General features: G+C 39.6%; 1 protein-coding gene across 1 annotated transcript in view; it reads left to right on the top strand.

Annotated features, from left to right (window-relative positions):
* The window catches only part of ints1 (integrator complex subunit 1), a 32265-nt gene extending 9727 nt beyond the window's left edge, over positions 1-22538 (top strand). The window contains exons 22-48 of the mRNA XM_088329519.1: positions 31-180; positions 264-443; positions 531-635; positions 735-902; positions 989-1100; positions 3300-3458; positions 3542-3688; positions 3772-3870; positions 3941-4065; positions 4522-4776; positions 4842-5001; positions 6214-6345; positions 6419-6584; positions 7299-7428; positions 7498-7613; positions 8542-8629; positions 8719-8960; positions 12710-12839; positions 15347-15480; positions 15541-15733; positions 16655-16779; positions 18299-18408; positions 18490-18603; positions 18686-18756; positions 19913-20004; positions 21593-21702; positions 21788-22538. Of these exons, the coding sequence (XP_088185645.1) occupies positions 31-180; positions 264-443; positions 531-635; positions 735-902; positions 989-1100; positions 3300-3458; positions 3542-3688; positions 3772-3870; positions 3941-4065; positions 4522-4776; positions 4842-5001; positions 6214-6345; positions 6419-6584; positions 7299-7428; positions 7498-7613; positions 8542-8629; positions 8719-8960; positions 12710-12839; positions 15347-15480; positions 15541-15733; positions 16655-16779; positions 18299-18408; positions 18490-18603; positions 18686-18756; positions 19913-20004; positions 21593-21702; positions 21788-21900 (3726 nt within the window). The 3' untranslated portion in view covers positions 21901-22538. The remainder of the gene's footprint in view (positions 1-30; positions 181-263; positions 444-530; positions 636-734; positions 903-988; positions 1101-3299; positions 3459-3541; positions 3689-3771; positions 3871-3940; positions 4066-4521; positions 4777-4841; positions 5002-6213; positions 6346-6418; positions 6585-7298; positions 7429-7497; positions 7614-8541; positions 8630-8718; positions 8961-12709; positions 12840-15346; positions 15481-15540; positions 15734-16654; positions 16780-18298; positions 18409-18489; positions 18604-18685; positions 18757-19912; positions 20005-21592; positions 21703-21787) is intronic.
* Positions 22539-24664: the final 2126 nt, after the last annotated feature.

The raw sequence follows: 24664 nt of genomic DNA on the forward strand, positions 1-24664 counted from the left end.
CAAATACTGATTTTGATTTATACCCATCAGAGGCAAGAAAAACAAAGGCAGCTTCTAGGACGGCTTCAGGATCTTTTGTTGGGTCCCAAAGCCGATGAGCAGACAACTTGTGAAGTTCTGGACTACTTTTTGCGTCGTCTCAGCTCTTCTCAGGTGGCCTCAAGAGTCCTGGCAATGAAGGTAGCATATTTGTTATTAATTACCTTCAGACCCTTTGTACTGCAAAAAAAGATGTTTTTCATTTATCATCCACTCGCCACCAGGGATTGTCACTTGTGTTAACTGAAGGTGGCCTGAAGGACGGTGAGGAACGGGACCAGCCCATGGAGGAGGACTCTGCAGATGCCGAGCTCTTGCCGGGTTACCAATGGTTGCTTCAGGATCTTCCGAAACTCCCCATGTTCGACAGCGTCCGAGGCATGACGTCTACCGCCCTGCAGCAGGTCCACTTCAGTAGAATGTCAACATTCAATATTATCCGAGGTGGAAAGTTAACGTCTTAAAGTTCTCATTTGTCACCTCCATTAAAGGCTATACACATGGAAACTGATCCTCAGACCATCAGCGCCTATCTCATCTACCTGTCGCAGTATGCACCAGTGGAGGAGCAGGCTTCTCACAATGACTTGGCTTTAGTAATTATTCAGATTCCAAGAACATTCCACACAATTTACCCCCAAATGTTATTGGACCACAATTCAGCATGTCCTCACAAACCTCTGATCGTCCTGCAGGATGTGGCCCGGTTGATAGTGGAGCGCTCCACCATTATGAACAACCTTTTCTCCAAGCATTCCTGTCGACCTGAGTCGGAGGCTGTCCTGAGTGCATTCCTCTCCATTTTCTCAGCTTACATCAGAAGGATGAGGAAGACCAAAGATGGCGAGGATTTGTACAGCTGGGTATAACCCCGCTCAAACTTCATGCATCCAGTCTACTTTTGTCAAGTGCAACTTGAATTTTACTGATTGTTTAAATATTTTACCAGTCAGAGTCTCAGGATCAAGTATTCTTGCGCTGGACTACAGGAGAAACAGCCACCATGCACATCCTTGTTGTCCATGCCATGGTCATCCTCCTCACTCTGGGACCACCAAAAGGTATTTATTAGCAAAATAACCTTGGCAATTTTGTGATAACCTTTTAAGTCGTTAAAAAATAATCTGTAAACGGAGCCAAGACCCAACTTGTAACTCAATCACAAGTTTGCATACTAGGGATGTAACAGTGTCCAAATTAGTATCACAATGTTGTGTGTATATTGTCATTCCAAGAAAAGAAAACTGACAAATCTGTAAAAACAAAAATATTAATTAAATGAAAATGAAAACCATCACCTCAGTGACAAATAAATTGTTGGGGTTAAGTCATGTTCTATTAGAATAGAATATACCTTTATTATCATTGTTACAAAATGGGTTGAACATATTGTGACAACGAAATTGGACTTGGCACCCCAGTTACACATTTTGACTGTAAAGATTAAACATTTAAAAGATAAAAAGAATTTGGATATATAAGAACACAAAATATTTACACAAGAAAGTGTGGGCAGGTAAAAAGCAGAATATATTTACATTAGAGTTCACTTACAGGGGCTCGTACTAGTATTGGCGAGCAGTCCCCAATAGACAAAATGAGACTCCTGGGTTTCAACACCCCCCTGCGGAACTGGCTGCTGGACTTCCTCAGTGACAGACCCCAATCAGTGCGGATAGGTCAGAACATCTCAGATGTCATCTACCTCAGCACGGGCTCCCCCCAAGGCTGTGTCCTGAGCCCCTTGCTGTTCACCTTGATGACACACGACTGCGTCCCTAGGTCCGCCACAAACCACATCGTGAAGTATGCTGACGACACAACAGTGGTGGGCCTCATCAGGGACGACAACGACCTGGCCTACAGAGAGGAGGTGGAGCAGTTGGTGGCCTGGTGCAGGGACAACAGCCTGGTCCTGAATGTTGACAAAACTAAAGAGATCATTGTCGACTTTAGGAAAAACCAGCCCAACCATGCCCCACTTTGCATCAACAACAAGGCTGTGGAGGTTGTCAGCAGTATCAAGTTCCTAGGGGTGCACATTACAAACAAACTCACCTGGTCCGTGAACACTGCATCACTGGTTAAGAGGGCACAGCAGCGCCTGTACTTCCTGCGGAGGATGAGGAGAGCCCACCTGCCCCCACCCCCCCTCATCACATTCTACAGGGGCACCATAGAGAGTATCCTGACCAGCTGTATCTCTGTGTGGTGTGGAGGCTGCAGCGCTACCGACTGGGGTAGTGTGAGGAGGGTAACGAGGACAGCAGAGAAAATAATCGGGACTACACTTCCCTCCATTCAGGACATTGGCCAGAAGCGCTGCCTATCCCATGCTAAAAACATTATCGGGGACCCCTCTCACCCCCATCATGGACTGTTCACTCTGCTAGCCTCTGGGAAGAGGTACTGCAGTGTGCGGTGCAGGACCACCAGGTTCCGCAGTAGTCTAGTCCCCCTGGCCATTAGACTGTTAAATGGTCAATCTAACATATAGTTAACCTAAATCTAAACGGCTGCTAATCTGACTTTTTGCACTACTGGCAGTTCTTTATAGCGTGCCACTCCTTGCACATTTGCTCTCTGCACTATTGTACTTACAGCGTTACTGTTACAGTGTTAATGTTACTGTTTACCTGACTTGTTAACCTGAATGCCCATTTTGCACATCTGGTTAGCTACTCCTCTTGCACTATCGGCACTATGGTATGGTAAAATACTATACGTAGCCATAATACAATACAACTTTTACTTATATCTGTACATTCGAGGAAACTGTGCGGGTCAGATGTATCGACATTTCGTTCTGTATACACGTGTACTAGAATGACAATAAAGTAGATCTGAATCTGAATTATAATCTATAATAAGTATCTATCTATCTATCTATCTATCTAATCCACGTAGTTGACAGTGCAGTTTTATGGCTGGGGGTTTAAAGAAGTTTGTTTTTTATTGAATGTGGCAAAAAATACGTTCTGTATATTCGATTTCAAGGGAGGCTTGACTTCTATTTAAAATTAAACCACATTATTTAAAAGAAAAACACCAGAGATTGCTACAGCTCCACAAATTGAACCACCTAATTTAACTTGCTTCTGTGACATGACAATATAATGTTGCAATTGTAATATTGTGATATTGCAATATTACTATTGCATTACTTACTAACAGAACTATAATTTTATAAATCCAGGCGTGCAAATGTATTTTGTATTGCTACCATGAAGAAATATGCATTTTCTGTTGATATGCTACAGGAGAAAGTGACTTCTACTGTCTTTTGGACATTTGGTTCCCTGACAAGAAACCTTTGCCAACTGCCTTCCTGGTGGACACATCAGAGGAGGCTCTGCTGCTGCCTGATTGGTTGAAGCTGAGAATGATTCGATCTGAGGTGCCTCGCTTGGTGGATGCAGGTAAAGCTTCATATAATCGTATAGCTCAGTGTGAGTTTTGTTATAAACCCATTTTGTGTCTCGTGTTTATATTCTATTTTCAGCTTTGCAAGACCTCGAGCCTGAGCAATTGCTACTTTTTGTGCAGTCATTCGGTATTCCCGTCTCAAGCATGAGCAAACTGCTACAGTACCTTGACCAAGCTGTCACTGTCGAACCACGGGCACTGGAGCAGAATATTATGGACAAGGGTAAGAATTGATTTTAGGAATTGCTTCTATTTGATGGTTTAATTTTCTGACCCTATTGTGGTTGGGTATTTCCATTGCGACAGACTACATGGCCCATTTGGTGGAGGTGCAGCACGAGCGAGGTGCCACTGGGGGGCATGCTTTCCACAGATTGCTCAGCACCTTTCTTCCCCCTCAAAAAGGTTACTTGGCTTTATCGTCTCTGATGAAAATGACTGAACATATTCTAAATGACGATATTCTTTTTCACAGATGCTGCTGAAACGAGTAAGGCCAAGGTTTCATTGGAAACTCCCCAAAGCTCCATTAAAATGAGAGCCGGCACGCAGCTCCCGACTATCGGACCTGATGATGACCTGGCAGGCTTGATGCTGCGGGTAGGCCAAACCTACCTTTAATAACGAGCCAAGGGGTGAATAGATATTTTTAGCACCTAAAGAGACAATTTGATTTTAGTAAAAAAATCATTTTTGGGTCTTTTTATCAAATCTTTATATTGCCTTAAAACATTTTCCCCCTTATCATATATTAGCATTTGTAGAAATAAAAATATGTTGTTTTTTTTGTACTAGCATGTCTATAAAAATCATAAAAGGGCTTTCAAACTACATGGCTTGTGAATGTATGTTGCCATAATTTTCACATAGTTGTCATATGCATTCAACACACTGATAGTATTTTGGTTATTTAAAGCCATGTAAACGCGTACAGGAATTCCGATCATGGTCTCAGTCCGATTGTAATGGTTGGGTTAGTCCTTCCATTTTTCGAATGCTCGTGCAAGAATATGCATTTTAACTTTCTGACTACTTGTGCTCACTTTTTCTTTACAGATATTTCCACTAAAGGCAGAACAGCGCTGGCCCGGTCCGGCCCCCAGTCAGCTTTCCCTGGCCCTCCAGCAGTCTCTGGCTAAAGAGCTAATGCAGGCTAAACAGGGCCTGGTTCACCCGTCTGGGCTCGCTCTACGTCTTCTCCAGGCCATTGCAGCCCTGCTTACCTCAACTCACGCTGGACCAATCGTCCTGTCAATGCATCGCAACCACGCCCTCGCTTGCCCGCTCATGCGTCAACTTAACCTCTACCAGGTGCTGTTTATACCTTTAACGTGTTGCGTCGTATACTCCATCTTGACTCTTTATTCTATCCTCAGCGCCTAGTGAAGCAGGATGTTTCCTTCGCTTCCTTATTCCTCAAAGTAAACATTGAAATGCTCATCTGGCTTGACAATCCCTCACTGGAGGTGGGCCCGCTAAAGACTCTGCTCAAGTCTTATATTGGCCAAAACTCTCACACACACCGGCACAACGATGGTGAGTGCTTCTAAAGTTTTCAATGCTGATGTTCTTCTAGGTTAGCACGAAAGGTCATGTGGTACAATCATCTTATTTGAGTGGTTTCATGTCTCCCAAAATGACTGTACATGTTTTTTCCATTTCAACTGTCTCATGATGAAAGAATTGCAGAGTTTTTGAAGCGTTTATCGCACTTAATTTTTCTAAGACCATTTGGACATACGGATATACAGTATTACCTCGGTTATCGTGGTCAATTGGGGGCAGAACCCACCGTGAAATCTACGAAGTGGAAACTGCAGTAACTAGGGAGGGCCAAACACCTGAATGTAACTCCTGAGCAGGTTTAATGGGTGGAGAGGTCCAATTTTATTGCTGATAGAAATCAATCTTCTTCTGTTTAGCCAATCAGAATACAGGACATAATGCAGGATGAAAAACCACGAAGCAGTGAACCAGCAATTACCTATGCCCGAAGCACTATTTTTCGTATATTATAAGGCGCATCCCCAAAAATTATTCTTTTGTGATATTCTTTTGATACATAAGGCTAAGGTTGCACTATCACAATTCCAAAAATTGGACCCGGATCGCGGTGGAGAGAACATCAGTTCCTATTCGCTAGACTAACGACTGATTGACGACAGGTTTTATGTCATCACTCTATTGTTAGTTACACTGCCACTGTTGATGTTATTATATAATTTTCAGATATTGATCCAGTCCATGATACAAAAATATTGTTGACCACTGAAATACAATGTTGTTTAACCGACTCGCCAAGTCTTCATAAAGCGCACACAATTCTGAACTGAATGAAAAGAAAGGCATTGTGGGAAGTAATTTTGTAGTCCTGAAAGATAAAAATTAACGACTGGCTGCGCATATTCAAGAAGTGAAACAAAATATTATATTCATTTTTAATCACTTTCTGTATTCTTATTTCTTTAACATTTTTATCTGGTTCTGTGATCTAATTCTTTTTCCGACACTTGTTTTCTCTGTCTGGGTTCCCTGTTGCCACTATTATTATGTGGTCAGCGATAAATATAAATTAAACAATAATTGTACAAATAAGATAACACACCGATATGCATTTCCAATTTTTTACATACATGTGGCACACCGGATTTCAAGCTACACTTTCAAATTGCTGGTCAATTCAGGGTTTTTGGGTGCCCTTACAGTCCAAAAATGTGTATTTATTTTTTTCCTTTTATTCCCCTTCAGTACGTTCAGGCTTCCTCCACTTAGCTGAGGCACTGATGTATCATAGCGACACAGAGGTACCACTTAGAGCCATCATAGAAATGCTGAAGGCTGGAGAAAGGTGTAACACAGAGGCGGAACTCATTGAAAAAGGTACTAGATGAAGTTTGGCAATATATATTTTTTTATTTTGCGTTGTCTGATTTTTTTGTTTTTTCTTTTTCAGTTTTAAAAGGTCTAATGGAGTCGAAGTCTCCATATTTGGAAGAGCTGTTGTCTCTGTTGATGACAGTCAGCACTCAGATTGGAACTGCTGGACCTGTTGCCATGGTTATTTCTCTGCTATTACAAGAAAGTGAGGAGCGGATCATAAAAAAAGAAACGGACGCAAAGTGAGTTCAGCAAATTATTTTTTCCTGGATATCATGCATACTGTATATGACAGAGAATAACTCAATGGTGCATGCATCAGTTGTCTGTTGATTACCGTAAAATTCGGACCACAGAGTGCAGCTGTTCATAAGCCACACCGTGTATTATTGGAAAGCTTTAACTCTTGGGATTCAAAACCGTTTCAAAATATACTGATCAGAGAAACATTACGATCGGTCTAAAACAAGATTCATGAAAACTTTAAAGCAGGCATAACTTATTTTCTTTTTTACTTATTTTCCTTATTTTTTTCTTGTTTTTAGCCCCTTTTCCTCCTTTCTTTATTATTTTGCTCCTTTTCTTTTTGATTTTTTTCACCTTTTCCTCTACCTTTTCACCTTTTTTCTCTTTTTCCTTCATTTCTTCACAAAAAGGTTGGCAAAAAGCAAAGAAAAATGGTGCAGTTTGCTCACATTGAGTCTCCATAGTTTGTAAGATTCCTTGTGGTTTTTATCATTTGTTTTCGGGTGCACTGCACATTACTGTGATATGTTCTGGTCAAAGAATACACACCCTTCCTTAAAAGCACAATGGCTTTTTGCTGAAGTTGCTATTTTTATGCAGTAAAGTCAATTATTTTAGCTCTTGCAGTCAGTCACATTTTCATATACAGGACAGAACATAAACTAATCTGAGGCTCTTGTTTAACATTAATCATCCGTCTTCTTTGCCAGCAGTTCCGAAATGACAAAGTCCGGTGGTCTAAGTTCGGGTTTGCTGGTAGATTGGTTGGAGTATCTGGACCCCGAGGTCACGTCCGTGTGTCCTGACCTTCAGCAGAAACTTTTGCTCGCCGTCAACAAGGTGAAAGTCTTCTCCTTTAATAATCCCACTACCACATTTACATTCCTCATGCATCTTTCCGTGTGTTAGGCGCGAGGCAGTCCGGCCTATAGGCCTTACCTTCTGGCCCTGCTCACCCATCAATCCAACTGGTCCACGCTCCTGCAGTGTATCAGCGCCTTGCTCAGCAAGCAAAAAAACTACAAGTACAGTTCACGTACCTTATTTTATGCACCTCAAGGAAATAGTCTTTTGACATATATTTTTCATACATGAGGCACACCAGACTATAAGACAAATTAAATTGAGACCTATTGTAAGAGCTACCTTGGAATCATTGGGCTCTTTGCACTTTACAGCATATAGTAGTGCTCTTTTTGGACTTATGGCAGATAATAATGCAATATATAATCAGTCAATAAGTACATTATAATTTCGGTTATTGCGGTTAATGGGGGGCAGAAGGATCTTACTTTGTTTAGCCAATCAGAATGCAGAACACAATGCCTTATGAAACCAGCAACAACATATGTGTGAAGTAGTGATATGTCTCTGTATCGCTGATTAAAATCCTAAAATAATGTTTGCAATGGGATTCAGACCTGGATGGCGGATATGAGGATGCCAACACTTTACCACTATCCGACCAGCGGTACGGATTACATATAAAAAGTAATTATAGCTTATCTTATTATTACACTATTTTTACTCTTGGTGCCAATCAGTGTAGCTGTCACAGTGAGTAAAAAAGTTGTGATAATGAGATAAGGTCTAATGCCTTTTTGTAGGTCGTCTGTACCACTGGTTTTCCAGTAGTAAAGTGCGCCCTCACTGTTACAACCCAGTTTCAAATCCTGTTGCACGCAATGTATTGCAATTTAGGCTCGCTGACGATTGATCAATCAATAATGTATGCTGTAAAAGCTTATGTCTTAACGGATACCTATAATTACGGTATGCATTTCCAATATTGTCCACTGTGTTCTGCGGTATATTATGCGCTAGGTTAACAGGCGCACTTTCAGATTTCTGCACAATTTGGGGTTTTTAGTTGCGCCTTACAGTCCGGAGAATACGATAATAACATGACATAATTTTTAGTATATTTTGAACACTCTGTCAAATTTCTTTCAGATTAGATCCAACGTCAGCTCTGGATTTCCTGTGGGCGTGTAGCCATATCCCACGCATCTGGCAAGGTCACGACCAGAAGATCCCTCAAGTCAGTTGTGATGGTAGAAGAGTCCACTTGTTGCCACCGCAACAAAACATTAAATTTGTTTTCCCTTTTTTTCACTTGCGTCCTAACAGAAGAAAACAGAAAAGTTTGTGATGCGACTAAGCTCCGACGAGCTCATCAGCCTGGTAGATTTGATTTTGTCAGAGTCTGAGCTCAACTGCCGGAGCAAGAGCAGCGTGGAGGAGGAAGAGGCGTCCTGCCCGCTCACCCAGGCCCGGCTGCCGTTGCTCCATTCCTACTGCAATGGAAGCCTCAGCAACATCAAAAGGGTTTCTGAGTACCTTATCAGCTGCAGCAAGAAGTGGGAAGACAGGTTTGAATCACCTGCCTTACTGCAAGTCATCACGTTTTATTCTTTGGCCACTAAATGTAGCTGTATTGTGAAGTGCAAGTGGAACAAGTGGTAAAAATCAAAAGGCAGGCATGTTTTAGCAATATTTGAACTCAAAAAGGTGACCTGTGTGAATTGAGTATATCTAAGAATAAATGTTTAAAGGAGGGGAAGGGGGTGTTGCAAGATTCCCCAGAGTGAACTGGGTGTTTAAGGCGGTGCCTTTGAATTTAAATCAGTGTAGTTTAAGCAGGCGGAAATAGCGTATTTATCCGTGTTATTTTTAGGTGCACATTATTAATGAGGTTTTACGTTATACTACCATATTTGTGCAATGGTTGAACAGATATAAATTGTTGCTGACCACAATCGCAAAACATATGCAACGCATGGATAGCACTCAATCCTAACCACTACACTGCCAATTATATAGATAACATACAAAAAGGAATTCCATTTTATCTTATTGCCATACTATTTTTGTTTACAATACCAAAGACGAATGTTAGAGAATGGAGAAAACGGACACGATGAGGGAAAGAACTCTTTGGTCTATTTCAAGATGAATAGGAATATGAAGGACATTGCTGTATTTTCCAAACTATAAAGCGCATCCCCCAAAATAGCCTTCAAACATATATTTTTCATAGATAAAGTGCAATGGACTATGGAGCACATAACTATGTTATAAGTTATCGGTGTATAACTGTTGCACATTTTATACACTAATGGTATATATTGGTGCAATGATTGATCAGTTAAAATTGTTGCTGACCAAAATTGTAAAACGTATGAAATTGGAATAGAACCCGCGTCGTGGTGGTGAGCATTGAAACCTAACCACTAGTCATTCAAAAAATGTATAGCTTTTTTCCTCCTGAGGAAAATAAACTTTATTTCACATGTTCTTAGATTTTTTTTTTGACCCCGAAAATGCACAATGAAATAAGCACAATGTTTAAGAGTAGGGGCAGCCACTGCCAGTTAAATCATAACTGATAATTCAGCTCCTGTATTCAATTTTATCTGACGTCTATTGTTGTTTTCACCAATTAGCCCAGCCAACGAGTGCTTTTTATCAGGCCGCTGATTAACTTGGCCTAAATTGTTCCCGATGTTCCTTCCTCATTGCCGATGAACTTTGCAGCCCTTTCCTCTGTCAAGCAGCAATGCCGCAGACAAGGAAAAAAAAGACCCCATAATTAGGTCTATTGGTGTGAAATTAAAACCGGCAGAAGTCGTCGGCGCCGTGATCTCTTTAAAAGCTCGCTGCTGTTATAATGAAGCCGAGAGGATTAAGGCTCAAGCACTAAACTCGCCTGTGTTGTGAGCCGCTGTCAGAGATCAGGGTGCAACTCTTTGTGGAGCCCAACCCTCCTTTTCACCAACGTGTCTTCTACTTATTAAAAGCACTTTAATGAGGAAACTGTTGCCAAGGTCAAATAAAATTAGCCGGCAAATTACAGTATTTTTCTTAAGTGCGGTTGATACGGCGCTAGTAAAAACCCAAGCCACATAAACACACACAAACACGAAATACATTCAGCCTTGTGTTTAGTGTATCTACTATTGGATAAGTCGCTGTTGATTCCAATTACACAGAGGCAAACAATTGCTTCTTTGCAGGCGCTCAAGGTCGCTTTGGCTGCAGTGAAGTGTCTCGTTAGTAGAGTTGAGCTCTTGCTTTGAGAGCGGCCGGCCGGTTTAAGATGATTTTCTTGAAAGTGCAGCATATGTAAAGGCAAATGTTGTTGCCTTCATTTGCTTCAGGGTTCGTACGAGTGCTTACAATCCTAAAATGCTTGGATTTTAATGTTTCTTCTCAACAATTAAAAAGTGCTTGAATTTTGGGTTGAAGCACTTATAAATGTTTGAAATTGTTGCCATGTTTATCAACAAGACTGCTTAAAATGACACAGATACAGCTTTGCCATTGTATTTCCTTGTTTTTGGCGGCAACTTGAATTAGTTTTTATGGCATTATCTAATGAAGCGTCATCGCCCCCTACAGGTCATTCCCCAGAGGATTGGTGCATAATACACATAAACAGGGCACTATGTAATATAGATTAGTTAGGGATTGACTGACAATGGGTTTTTCAGGACCAATACTGATTACCAGTATTAAGAAGCTGCCGATAGGGGCTTATATTCATTTGCTCTAAAAGTTTAAAAATTGGCGTAAGAAATTCTTAATAATGCAAAACGAAAGAACATTTGTTATAAATTAAAATGAAGCATTTAATAGCTGTCTGAAACATTTTCCAGTAAATAAATTATAATTTCAACATAACTAACATGACAAACCTTTTACTTAAACCAAAAACTAACAGTGCAGGAAATAAAATTAGGCTTGCCAGCAACTGGTATAGAGGTACATAAAACTTAAATAGCTCCCTAGTGTCTTTTTTACTACGGTAAATAAATTAAAAAGAATTTTAATACAACCAACATGACTTGAATTAACCTAAGAGAGGAGAATGGGTGAAGTGAAGGAATAACTAGGTTTCTAAGCAAACCTCTCGCCAGTTCTTCTTACCTAGCTTTAAATATATTTCACAAGCTGATTGAATAAATACAAATGCCGATACCAATATCCGTTAATTTCCCAAATATCAGTGCCAATAATCGGTAGACTTCTATTATCAGTGCAAGGATTACGTATCGATTATGGACATTTGTAATGGGCCATGCAAAAGTTGAATGTAGCATTCCCAGTGGGGAATTATAATAGGAAGAACTTCCTACTGATACTGTAGAAATTGGAAAACTGGCTTCGAAAGTGCTTGAATTTGACCATGTAAAAGCGGTATGAACCCTGGTTCTTCGTATGTGGTAATGTAGCACATTTTCCGGACTCTAAGGCGCACGCAGAAACTCCAAATTGGCCAGAATATTTAGTGCGCCTTATAATCCAGTGCGCTTTACAGTGCATGCGGCCAAAATTGAAAATGCCTTACTGTATTTGTGCAGTTCTTGATCATTCAATACATTTTATCGATGAGCACAAAGGTGGCAACAAAGAGCGAACCGGATAGAAATGGTATAAGCACTGAATGCTTACCGGCAGGCAGATAGTGATGGATGATTTATAACATTGCTTTTAAAAAGGGTGCCAAATTAGCAATGCAAATTGATCCCAGATCACGGCAGGGAGAGCGCCAGAGCCTAGCCACTAAATGACAAGGGATACAGATGACACATGAAAAGGCATTATCCAATTAGTCTTATCTCATTATAACCCTTTTTAATCACGGTTACAAGTTTTGTTAGAGAATTAAGAAAATAGAAAGTGATTAAAAATCAGCATCAAATGGTGTTTCACTTTTCCCAGCTCAAGCTAAGCAATTAAAGTGACAACCGTTTTGAATGCATGCAGCATGACCAAATTACTTCTCAATGCCTTTATTTTCAATCAGTTCAGAATCTCGTGCGCTTTGTGAAGACTTTGCACCTAATGCTCCTTTGTGCTTTACATACGAAAATAAATATCACAAAATACTATTTTTGGGGGGTACGCCTTATAATCCAGTTGTGCTTAAAGTGAAAAATATGGTAAACTAATTATTGCCCCTTTTTAACGGACACAGAAAAGGAATGCCATCTAAGATCTGTGAACTGGAAAAAATGTTTTAAATTAAAACATTAAAAACAATCGTTAAGTTTTTTATTTTTTAAGGGTTTAGTGGTGGTCATTTTGTGTTTGGCTAACAGTTTTGTCCCACCCTCAGTGCCATGAGTAAGCGCTGCCAGAACCTATTACTTCAGATCTACCTCCACTTCCCTGAGGTCATTCAGCATGTTGCCTTGCCTGAGGGCACTCTGAGCAGTGGGGGGACAGCGGATGGCAGCACCTGCAAGGTGAGGCCTTTTTTTACCACCCAATTGTGAGAGCATAGTAAATGATATCACATATATCTCCTGTAAAGCCAATATTACAGTGGTTGGGAACCTTTTTGACTCAAATGAACGCATCTTACACACTTAAGATTTTAAGACAAAATTCAACAAAACTGCCAAACCCGCCCTCCAGACAAAATCCAATTCTTCAGCGCATTTTATTTCACTACGTGACGTTTGATGATTTTATAAAATCTATGAGATAATAATGCCAGAGCCTTTTTCTCATAACAACAAATATCCTATTTAAAACTAGTCTCCCTTTTGCAGTTCAGAACGTTGAGGCTCATTTTGCATGTCAATTTTGTCGTAAATAATATTTTCAAAACAACATGTTAGCAGAGTTCTTCTGTAAAAATGTCACAAAATACTGTACTGCAATTGAGATGGATACGGATGTTTTTACCTTCAGCTACATGACGTGGTCATGGTTGAAGGCTTGGGAATTGAGTAATCATTATTCATCCTCCATTCCTTTTTAGGGATGCAAATCTTTAACATATTTAAAATCTCTTCTTGATTTTTTTTCATAACTTGCCCTAACTACGCTTGAAAAAATGTGCTGTTGTCCGCTGTAAACTCAAGTTGTTGCACTCTTTATACATTCCCGACTGAACCCCGTATTTTCTGTGTCTCTTCGAAACAGAAGAGAATAAGACTGTTCCCAATTTGTTTCCCAGCCTGATGTATTCATGAAAAGAGCCATACCTGGCTCGCAAGCCATATGTTTTCAACCCCTGCACTATCATATCCATCTTTTGGCCCATTATTCTCACATTTGGAATTGTTGCTTTATTGTTGTTGATCAATTTGCTTCAATTGTATTGTGGTCTGCTCAGTACCTCATCGCAAAAAGATATAAAGAGACCTCTCGGTACTTCGCGTTTCAGTTATCGCTGGTTCACTCATTCACGGGAAAAAATATTACATTTAAAAAAAGATTGAATTAAAATAAATCAACAACAACAGATGTTTCCTGCACCACGAAGGACGTTTCTGACAGCCAAAATTCAAGTCAATTGGCCAGCACCTTTTGGGATCTCCTATGCCAATTGATTATATCATCGCGTTTTTCATACTGTGCAGACGCTGCCCGACCTACGATCGTTCGTAAATTACATTTGTCCGTTAGTTGCTTTAGTGCTATATTTTGTATGGAATGTATGTTTAGGGTTTATATGAGTATGTTTAAGGTTTGTATAAGTAACCTCTATTTTTTTGTACTAAAAAATAAACCTTTCATAAAATAATATGCTCTGTAAAGATAAATAAAGTGGGGTTTTAGAGGATGCGCTTTAGGAGGTCTTCCTCCGTGGTAAAATGTGGCCAAAAAAAGCGTTACGAACATTTTCTCTGACGTAACAAGCTTTCTTATTCCACTTTTGCTTCAAAAGAAACGGCTCGCCTCTTCTTTACCATTTACACCAACCATATTGAATGGATGCACGCGATATTAAACAAAAAAAATGTCAAATTTCTTAGCGTGCTGGAGGATGTGAGGTGTGCATGAAAGATGTTGGTAACACGACGAATGTCGCGATAGTTGGTGCGAGAGTATAGGCGAGGGCAAGAGTTTAGTTTTGGAGAGAGTTCGCTGTGTTTACAAAGGGACCGTAAGTGTTTATGAGGTTTTTTTTTTCATGAAGGAGGAGCAATCTGTTACCCAATCAAAATGACACGCTATATTAGTGGCAGCGGTGGGATTACAAGCAGGTGAAGGAGAGATGTTTACATATGAATTAGGGGGAGGAAGACGATTTTTTTCACTTCCGGGTCGATGCTGGGGGACCTCAAACAACGCCACATGCCGGTAGCGGCGGAAAGATGCACTATAGTAATGTCCTGTACTCGTAAAAAGGTGCATAATAATTTCCGACACCCCGGGAAAAAAAATTGTACATGCCCGAATCCATAAGTCGAATGTACGTAAGTCGGGAGGCGTCTGTACTGTGACAGTACACCTGCTCTGCATTCCTTCTTCATCTTGCTGAGAAGAATTTGTGTCCTGCTTCATTCATCATGCTGTCTAAACGATCCATAGCTCTCTCGCTCTCAGTCGACGAGGCTTTTAATCAAGGTGCCCCCAAAAAACAAAAACATCTTGTTCTCTGTTTCTCTCTTTTGCACTCTCCCTCTGACGCCAAAAAAGTGTGACACTCCTTCTGGATTTACACTTTTCGTGAGTGGTTCCCATTAACCGTGAAAAACAAGGGCTCTCTGCACCCTGTTTTGAATTTGTTACAACTTTTTTAAATATAACTACATACATCATACATCGTTTTGAATAGAGGAATTAAATTGAAGAACATCTCAAGTTTCCTTTTTTGGCCCAATTTACTATCAAATGCACAGACTAGTACTGTAGCATGATTTGGTATCCAATGAGGTATCTGATGTCAAGCAGTCACGAATGAGAAATGCGTGACCTGTGCATTTAAACCAAAATAATGATTGTACTGTTTTGGCAGCTTGACATGCTCGTCCACCGTCTAGTCACTCTGCTCGCGGATGTCACGGAAAAAAAATCAGCTGAGGGACGCATTTCTGATGCTAACCTTGCATGTCGCAAACTGGCAGTCTCACATCCAGTTCTCCTGCTCAGGTGAGAAACACTCAACATTGTTAATTTGTTGAGTTCTGAGCATTAAGTCTGTCTTTCCAGGCACCTGCCCATGATCGCAGGCCTCCTTCACGGCCGCATCCACCTTAACTTTCGCGAGTTCCGGCAGCAGAACCACATGATGTTTTTCAGCAACGTGCTGGCGATCATGGAACTCCTGCAACCCCTTGTCTTTCACGTCGACCACCAGAGGGCGCTTCAAGACTGTCTCCTATCTTTCATGAAAGTCCTCAAGGTTAGTAGCACACTGTCATTATAGGCACGCCTTTCACTTCCCTTCAGAGATCAGAATAGGTTTAAAAAAATTCAGCCCGACTCAGGTCCAGGGGTATTAAAGCCCGCCCGAGCCTGGCCAAATAACTTGACCCCTTCACGGTCCTGTAAAATTAGCCTAAAATCTTAATTCAAGATGTACCTTAAGTAAATTAAATGCTGTTCTTGAAACGTTTGGAGAATACGGACGGTTTTGGTCTCTTTGAAAGCCTTTCCTGGTGCTTTGTCAAATTTGATAAAAATCTGAAAACCTTAACATTGTATTTTACACATTTATGTATGGGTGGGTTTGTTTCCTAATGTAGCCATTCTGAGATAGATAGATAGATAGATACTTCATCCCCGCAGGGAAATTCACAAGTTTACAGCTAAAACCTTTGCAACTGTGTATTTTATTTTGGCCAATTTTTTAGACATTATTTGTAAATGTTTGACTTCTCTTTCCAGAAATGTATCAATGATTGTGCACACTTGAGCGTAATAATGGTCTGTAAATATGAATCACGAGTTGCGTTACGCATGTTTGTTTTGGAATCTAATTTAAATACCTTCCAAACACCTGCGCATCGTTCTTTTGAGAATTTCATTGGCTATGTGTCAATCATCATTTGAATTGGATACTACTGGCTTAAGATATCTGGAGCTTAATGAAGCGATATCCGTTTTATCAAACAGGCCCTTATAGGCCAATGCGGGCTGTGGCCGGTAAAAAAACAATCTGGGGTGAAGCAGAGAAGAACAATGACAGGTGGATTAAAAAAAGAAAAAAGGCAGCGAGAGAGGAGCCCAACCCTACTCAAACATAATGATTGACATTTTATAACTGACCTTACCGCTGCTTCCCTGTGACAGTTATTTAACATCTCTTCTTTCTGTTCTTTAGAACTTTCAGAGGAGCCGTTCCCCACTGGTCTTCATTAACAAATTCCTACAGTTTACGCAAAAGTACATTACCTATGACGCCGCTGTCGCCATCCCGTACCTGCAGAGACACTCAGATATATTGCAGTAAGTCATAGAGGCTAATGTTGAGTTCACCTCCCACAGTATTTTCATCATGCAATGTGTTCTGCATTATGATTGGTCAAGACATCCTAAGAGAGTAATTATTGGTAAACAAATCAACAAATGTTGACTGTATTGAGCAGTGGTCGGCAACAACCGGGCTGCTGACTAGTGCAGGTCTGTGGGTCGTTTGGTACACTGCCACACAGAAATAAATTTAAAAAAACATCGCTTATACTGAATTAATAATTATACTAAAAATGTATTTCACCCCAAAAAACTTCAAAGTTTGGGTGCGCGTGATGTTTTACTAAGGTATTTTGGTATTATCCCCGTAATTGAGCAAAGTTTGATAAGTTGACAAATATTGCTAAACTCATTCGCTCAACGGATCGCAACAGTTAGAAAGCCGAATCCTTCTTATTAGGCCATTAGGATTGCATAGGACTTAGGAAAAGTTATTATTATTATTATTATTTCACCATCACACTATTTTTACTCATGATGCCACGTTGTACAACGTTGTAATGAAGCATTTTGGTAAAATTTTCAGTCAAATCGAACGGTTCAATGCGTAAAAGTAGTGGAATGATGCAATAAATTCTAATGCCTTTTCCTTTGTCATCTAGACCATTAATTGTCTAGTGATTACACATTGGATTTGGGCTTATTATTATTATTATTATTATTATTGCTTCTAATAATATTGCGCTGAGTCAGGCGTTAATCTGGTCTGTGGCACAGAAAAGGTTGCCTACCACTGGTATAGAGTACTTTTTTTTTTTTTTTTTAATGAAGACATGATAACCTCTCCCCTTTAGGAGAAAGTCACAATTTTTAAGTCAAAAAGGGTTAACTCTGCAATAGTATAGATCCAAAGAGAAAATCTCAGGTGGGGTGGGTCTACTGTGTGATTTACCAGAGTGAATTGGAGGTTTGTGGTGGTGCGTTTGAATTAAAATCGGTGTAGTTCGCACGGGCAGGAGTACTGTGTTCATTTGTGTGTGATGTAGAAATGTTTGAGAATGGAGAAAACAAAGTTTTCCAGAAATATATAAACCCAAAAAACACGAAAACAATTCTAAGGTGTATCTGATGATAATTTGGACTTTGAAGTACATTAAATAAAGAAGTTGTCAATTTTGTATTGGCATTGTCTTCATAGTATGTTTTGAATCAAGGCCGCTCGGATTCATCGACAAACAAAATTGTATACGGATTAAAAAAAAAAAAAATAGGGGTGCCCCTTTCTCCACAAATAAATACGTTTTTTCCTCCACACACTTCTCACCTGACAAGTTTTCACGCCTGTTCATGAAACTTGTTCTTTGATTTAATGTTCAATAAAGTATTTAATTGTAACAAGAGAAGAAGTTTCTACTCCACAGATTTTGCCTGTCCTGGGTTCTCTTGAGATAGAAACCCCTGGCATAATTGAGGGTTAACTGTTCATGTATTTCGACAGTTGAAATGGAAAATCTGTGTATATTTGCCCCCCTCTATTTATCTGTGTCACTTCCAGGACAATGAGTGCTGAAAATCCAGACCTGGTGCCGTTAAAGTCTCTACTGGCCGGACTCACTCTTCCAGTAAAAAGCTCATCCACAGAGATTTCTACTGAAGACGGAGATGGTATGATTTGAAAATAACTCTTATTTCATAACGAATCCCATGACCTCGCAGATAACTGTTTTCATTATTCATCTTCTTTAGATGAGATGGCGGCCGGTTCCCTCCCTCTGGTCAACATATCCGCTTCGGTTCCGCTGAGCAGTGCCGACATGACGACATATCTGAGGAAGATTTCAAGGGGAGAGGCAACGGAGGGTGAGGCTGACTTGGCAGTTTCACATGCCCTCTAGTAACGCTGCTTCACACAAGGCTGTTTTTGCATTTTTTTCCTTTTCAGATGTTTTGGAAGTGTTGTCGGAGGTGGAAGAAAAATCCAGAAGGAGCCCTGAGATTATTCAATATTTTATTGTGAGTCGCCAATCAAATAAGACATCGTTCTAACCCAGTGGTGGGCAAACTTTTTAAATCACGGGCCGTATTGGGTTAGAGGGAAAAACCTGGTGGGGTTTGGAGGAAAAACAATTATTGGTGAGATTTTTTTCCCCCCATCAAATCAGATACCTTCGCAATACAAAAGATAATATAGGGCATCCAATTTTTCCCATACAGTAGCTTCTATTTGAAAAAGATAATTTTTTGGGGGGGACCGTTTTCATTGTCAACATTACATTCATGCTAAACTTAAATGACAAAAATGGTGATAGGTATAATTAGAATAGTTGCAATGATGGATTTATTAAGTCATCTACATGTATATAATCTATAAATGTTTCTATAAATAGACCATTCAATCTGGTTTTGAAACACTTGTCAATAGAGCAAAATGATATTTTCAGTCCCTTTTTAGGGACTCAATTTGATGATATGAATGAACATCATCTGTGCTGTATGTTGTCCATATAGCATATTCTACAGTAAGGTTGAGTTGCGTAATATGCATTTAATAACTCCAAAGGGCTTAACTCTGAATTCTTTTTTGTTTTTTTTACAGCAAGTTATGTAATTAATAAACAAATAGCAAGTATAGAAAAATGTGACCGTGTCAGCTGTGAGCGGATTACACATTAATGCTTCATGAAAAACATATTCTTTAGTGAGGGAAGACACACTTAAGCTGTACCTGAGACAAAATTGTCACCAAACCAATAAAATAATATATATTTATATCTATATATTAAACAAACTCATGGCAAACAACTGTATTTCTTTAAGCTTGTAAAATTATCTTTTAGTGGTGAGCAACACTTTTCAAATTAATTTAGCTTTTCTTAAATGAGTATTTCCAAAGATCTTTACCAGAAGTAATTCCTGAAAATGCAATAAAGTTTAATTAAAATATACAGACATTATAAATATATCAATTGCAGACCTTGAGAGCATAATATTGAAGGCTTTAGCTGAGATTTTAAAGACTGTGAGGCCGTGCTTGACAGACATGGCAGTAGTCAGGTTATTTTTTTTACATCCAACTGAAATTGAAGGCAATCTGCATTAGTGTGTGATGAACACAAGAACAGTTGTTGCACTCAAATCAAATGTCAAACATGTTTAATTTTTTTCCCAGAATGACCTGCAGAGACTCATGACATCCTCAGAAGAGTTGTGTCGGAACATTGCATTCAGCCTGGCGCTGCGCTGCATCCAAAATAATCCCCGGTAATTTTGCATGACATTCACCCGAAATTTGACAGGGCATAAGGGAGTGGGTACCTCTTCATACCAGCTTCATTTGTTCCAGAATCATGCTCGTAGGGTGAATTTGCTTGTGTAATCTTTTGTTATGTAATAATTACAAATTAATTGGCCTGCTCCCATCTTCCCATTAGCATCCACGTTTGAGGTAAGATCTTGGGCCCGATCCAGCCCGAATTTCACCTCTCCCTGATATAAACACATTTAAATAATAATTAAACATACGAAATAAAGTAATATTAATGAAATAGAATGCGAGTTTTTTATGAGAACTTACCATTTTGAGAGAGCCACCGTAACAAATGTGTGTGCATGGTGCGGGGGATGGGTGGGTGGATCTGATGAGAGGTCTGAGTTACGGAGATCTCATACCTGTCAACCTATATGAGAGCCATATAACACTTTTTATACAAGAATATTTAAAAAAAAAAAGTCAAATCTCGCCATGACCATCTTGGTTCTGATCCAGATCGTCTCGGTCACTGGTAGCAGACACCAATGGACGGTGGAGAAGGAAGGAAAATTATTGTTTGCAAGGAGAGTCCCCTTCCATAAAAACTTCGGGGAGCTCTTCTGTCTGAGGGGTGCTCACACGTTCAAATCTCTTTGCTACGAATGACTCGGCTACAGGATGTTCTTTTCTCTTAAAATATCTATCCAATGACACTTGCTTCTGCATTCTTTTTAGCACTTTTCGGATGTGGTTCATGACAGTGTCGTTAAAGTCATTGATGACTGGTGGCTGCAGCTTCATCGGGGTGGTGGAGTTCGACGAAATTCTGTAACTCGGCCCATTTGCTACACATTTGTTTAATCTCGGACGTTCCCTAGTGTAGTGGAGGTGCAACTGCACCTGAGAAAATTAAAAGGAGTAAAAAAAATGTGATGTGAAACATCCACCCCTAGACGGTACCACTGCACTACAGTTAGCCATAGCTGTCGTACCGATGTTCGAACTCCGATTTTTGTTCGAACTACGAAGCAAGAATTTCTCAAATTTTTTGTTCGGACTCTGATTTGTTCGAAAACCGAGGTTCCACTATAACTACCAATGTGCTGCGCCAAACCCTTTATAATAGTTTTTCGTTTTTCTTTTTTTCTTTTAATAAAACAAAAAGCATTTTTATGTTTTGGCACTCACGGACAATTCTTCTGAAAATGTATTTATACATTATGGCATTGAATGAGTTTAAAAAGTGGAGCGATTGGCAGACGTTGACAGGTTTGAGTTCGAGAAACGTGATACAGAAGTACTTACTGTACACTTACTATTACTCTAACTTTAAATGAAACATACACACACTCACAAGAAAATACAGCACTTTTTTCTGAAGTAGTCTGCATGCGCAAACTGGAAGTAACTGATGATGACAGTGTGCCATTTTGAGCAGTCTTTAGTGGAAGTTGCTGGGAGTTCTCGTGAACTGGACTTTTCTTTGTATAGCGAGCAAGACTTTTGCTGTGGATTAAACCCGTATATCAAAATCTTTATATTCAAAGGCGCCATTGTGCTAATGTGCCGTTTGCCCTGACTTGCTCGTCCTTCCTGTAGGCTGGCGACCGACTTCCTGCCGACGTTCATGTACTGCATGGGCAGTAGCGACTTTGACGTTGTGCAGGCGGCTTTGAGGAACCTCCCGGAGTACGTACTACTTTGTCAAGGTAAAATCACAACCATCCAGGAATACGCCAAACACTCAAGTTTAGCAATGTGACGGGTGGATTCTTTTCTTCCTCTCCTATACAGAGCATGCGGACATCTTGCTCCACAAGGCGTTCTTAGTGGGTGTTTACGGGCAAATCGACACCAGCTCAATGATTTCCGAATCCATGAAGGTCCTTCACATGGAAGCCATTTAATTTACCTACACTACACTATTTTTCACACAATAAGGTTGCACTGGATTATAAGGCGCACCCCCTGAAAACAAAGTTTATTTGTATATTTTTCATACATAAGGCGCATGAAATTGAGACTACAGTACTGTTGGGCTTATTATATAGTCAGTCGATAAATCGCTAAACATTGTATGCAGTGGAAATTGAAACCACGTAGTTGTGTTGAAAGCGCCAACACTTTAACAGTAAACCATCAGTGGTGCAGATGACATTTGAAAAAGCATTCGAGCTTATCTCATTATCACCATTTTAATCCCTCTGCCAGAAACACTGATTTGCGTAGTGCACTTTGATAAAGTGAACATTTTCTCAAGTCCATCTGTGCATCAATATTGTTGCGGTTTAATATGAATACGTACATAAAAGAGCTTGTATAGCATTTTGATGAAATAGTTTCTGTTCTCTCCATTATATAACTATTAGAATGCAGTACGCAAATCAGATAATTTCTTTTAACACTTCTACATCAGGATTTAATGGGCAATGTGACTCAAATTTTGGTTCCCTACGTTTTGCTTTATGTGGGTGTATCTCAATGTATTTGAACATTACAGAAGCTTCATTTTTTGGATTGTTGGAAATAAAAGATGCTTTACTGATCTATGAAAGATGATTTTGTAGTTTTCAAAGACTAACACATTTTTAATATAGCCTGTCCTTACTAAATTCCTTCCCCGTTGACGTGAGTAAACATGCTTCTCAGAGTAGATTGGTTTTTATGAACGAAGTCATCTTCAACCTAAGAAAAACATGCTACAAAACTAGCTGTAGATTTGTTCGCCCAGTATTCAATTTAGATATTTTTTCATTTGAAACAAACACAAAAATTACTTCCATGAAACCATAAATTATGCCTCACTATTAAGTAGGCCTGGGGAATGTATAAATATTTTAAAATTTTGTTTATGGATGAATTGACAGGCAACAAAGTTTGCTTGCAGGGATTGTACGGGTGCTTACAATCTTTGAAATTGCTTGAATTTTAATGCTGTATTTTAAGGATTTAAATTGTTGCGATGTTTCTTAACAATCTGCCTAAAAATGCCACTGACACTTCTCTCTGTTGGCACTATGAATTTCAGTGTGTTATTTAGTGCTGCAACTCACGATTATTTTAATAATCAATGAATCTGTCGATTGTTTTGATTAATCAGATTTTTGAAAAAAATTCTCTTTATTTCAAATATCAAAATAAATTTTAACGGATAAATAGTGCACAGAATATTCTATAACATAAATCGATGAGAAAAAAGTGTCAATTAGCTTAACAATAATCAAAAATACATACAAATGTATTCTTAATACCCGCAAATACTTTTTTCCCTATTAATCGCTCTACACAAAACAATGATTGCATTTGTTGCCAACGGTTATAATAATTAATTTTATCGATTTTTTTTTTTTTTTTTTTTTTTTTTTTTTTTTTTTAATTTATTTATTTATTTTATTTTTTTTGCAGCCCAAGTATTAGTGAAAGGATCGTGTAATGGAAATTTATTGTGGACCATGCAAAAATAATGACTCGTTTTCCAGTGGTAAATTGAATTGGGAAGAACTTCCTGCGACTGAAAATCTACAGTCGGCTACATATTATAATTATTTTACCAAACACCTATCTTGGGAAAGATTTGTCTCGAAAACAAATATTCTCGCAATTTACTGGAGATCTATGAAACATGTGTCTTGAAAAATGCTGATTTTGAAATTTCAGTTTTTGTTTGTGAGAACTTGGGACGTGGAAGAAAGGCTGGTTTTGGCTGAATCCAAGCGCGCCCAATTCAATGTCTGACAGTGCCGTAGAGTGTTAAATTTTTTTTAAAAAGTCAGCAAGAGTGAAGCCCGGCCCGAACCAGAGCGTAATGATTGACATTTTAGGCCCAACTTGACCCGGATTCCAGGCTTGGGCTTAAGATATTACCTCTACTTTGAAAGTCCTTTAAAGTGCTTGGATTTGGCCATTAAAACACATACAAACCCTGTGTGTCCGTCGCTTCTTGCCAACGCTCGGCGGGGAAACTAAAGGGGGTGACGTGAATGCCGCGCTGAAAACCATTTTGCCGTGTAAAGTGCGCCTCGTTTCGCCTCACTTCCTCTGACTTAACGTAAAAGCGTCTGCGGAGAGTCATGAGAGACAAATCAAACATGGCCGGCATGCTGGGCCCACGAGAAAAGTGGTCTTAGCCATTGGCGCCAAATTAAGCGTGCCGATAATTGTTGAAATCATTTCAAGCTAGGGGTCTTCTTTGATGACGCCATTTGGACCCTTCAACACCGGTGTTGCGTTACGTGCAACTCGAGCATGCCGAGGCGTGCCCATGCTCGTCTATCGGTAGAAGTTGTTGCTCACTTGTCCAAAGTCCAATAAGGTTTCTGGACAGGATGGATGAGTGCTAGCTTTTAGTGCAACTCGATCTCTGGCTTTTACTGTAATACAGGTATGCAATTTGGGGCTCATTTCCTTTCAAGTTTATTTTTCTACCGGAACGCAGTTAATTCTGATATGCAGTGTCTCCCAACTGAAACCACATGATACTATCTGCCAACCTACCACATTTGCACCCCTTATTAATGATTGCATTTGCCCTTATTAAGTGATAACCTTTATAGACGCAACGCAGCAACGATTGAATCACTGCAGGACAGACTGGAATACCGCGACTAGTAATGATGTCGTCTGCTATCAGTGGTCAAGACGATCTGAATCGGAGCTGAAATGGTCAAGAAT

The sequence above is a fragment of the Urocampus carinirostris genome, chromosome 1 (assembly GCF_059441175.1).
Source record: "Urocampus carinirostris isolate Australia breed hairy pipefish chromosome 1, RoL_Ucar_1.0, whole genome shotgun sequence".
Taxonomy (NCBI): domain Eukaryota; kingdom Metazoa; phylum Chordata; class Actinopteri; order Syngnathiformes; family Syngnathidae; genus Urocampus; species Urocampus carinirostris.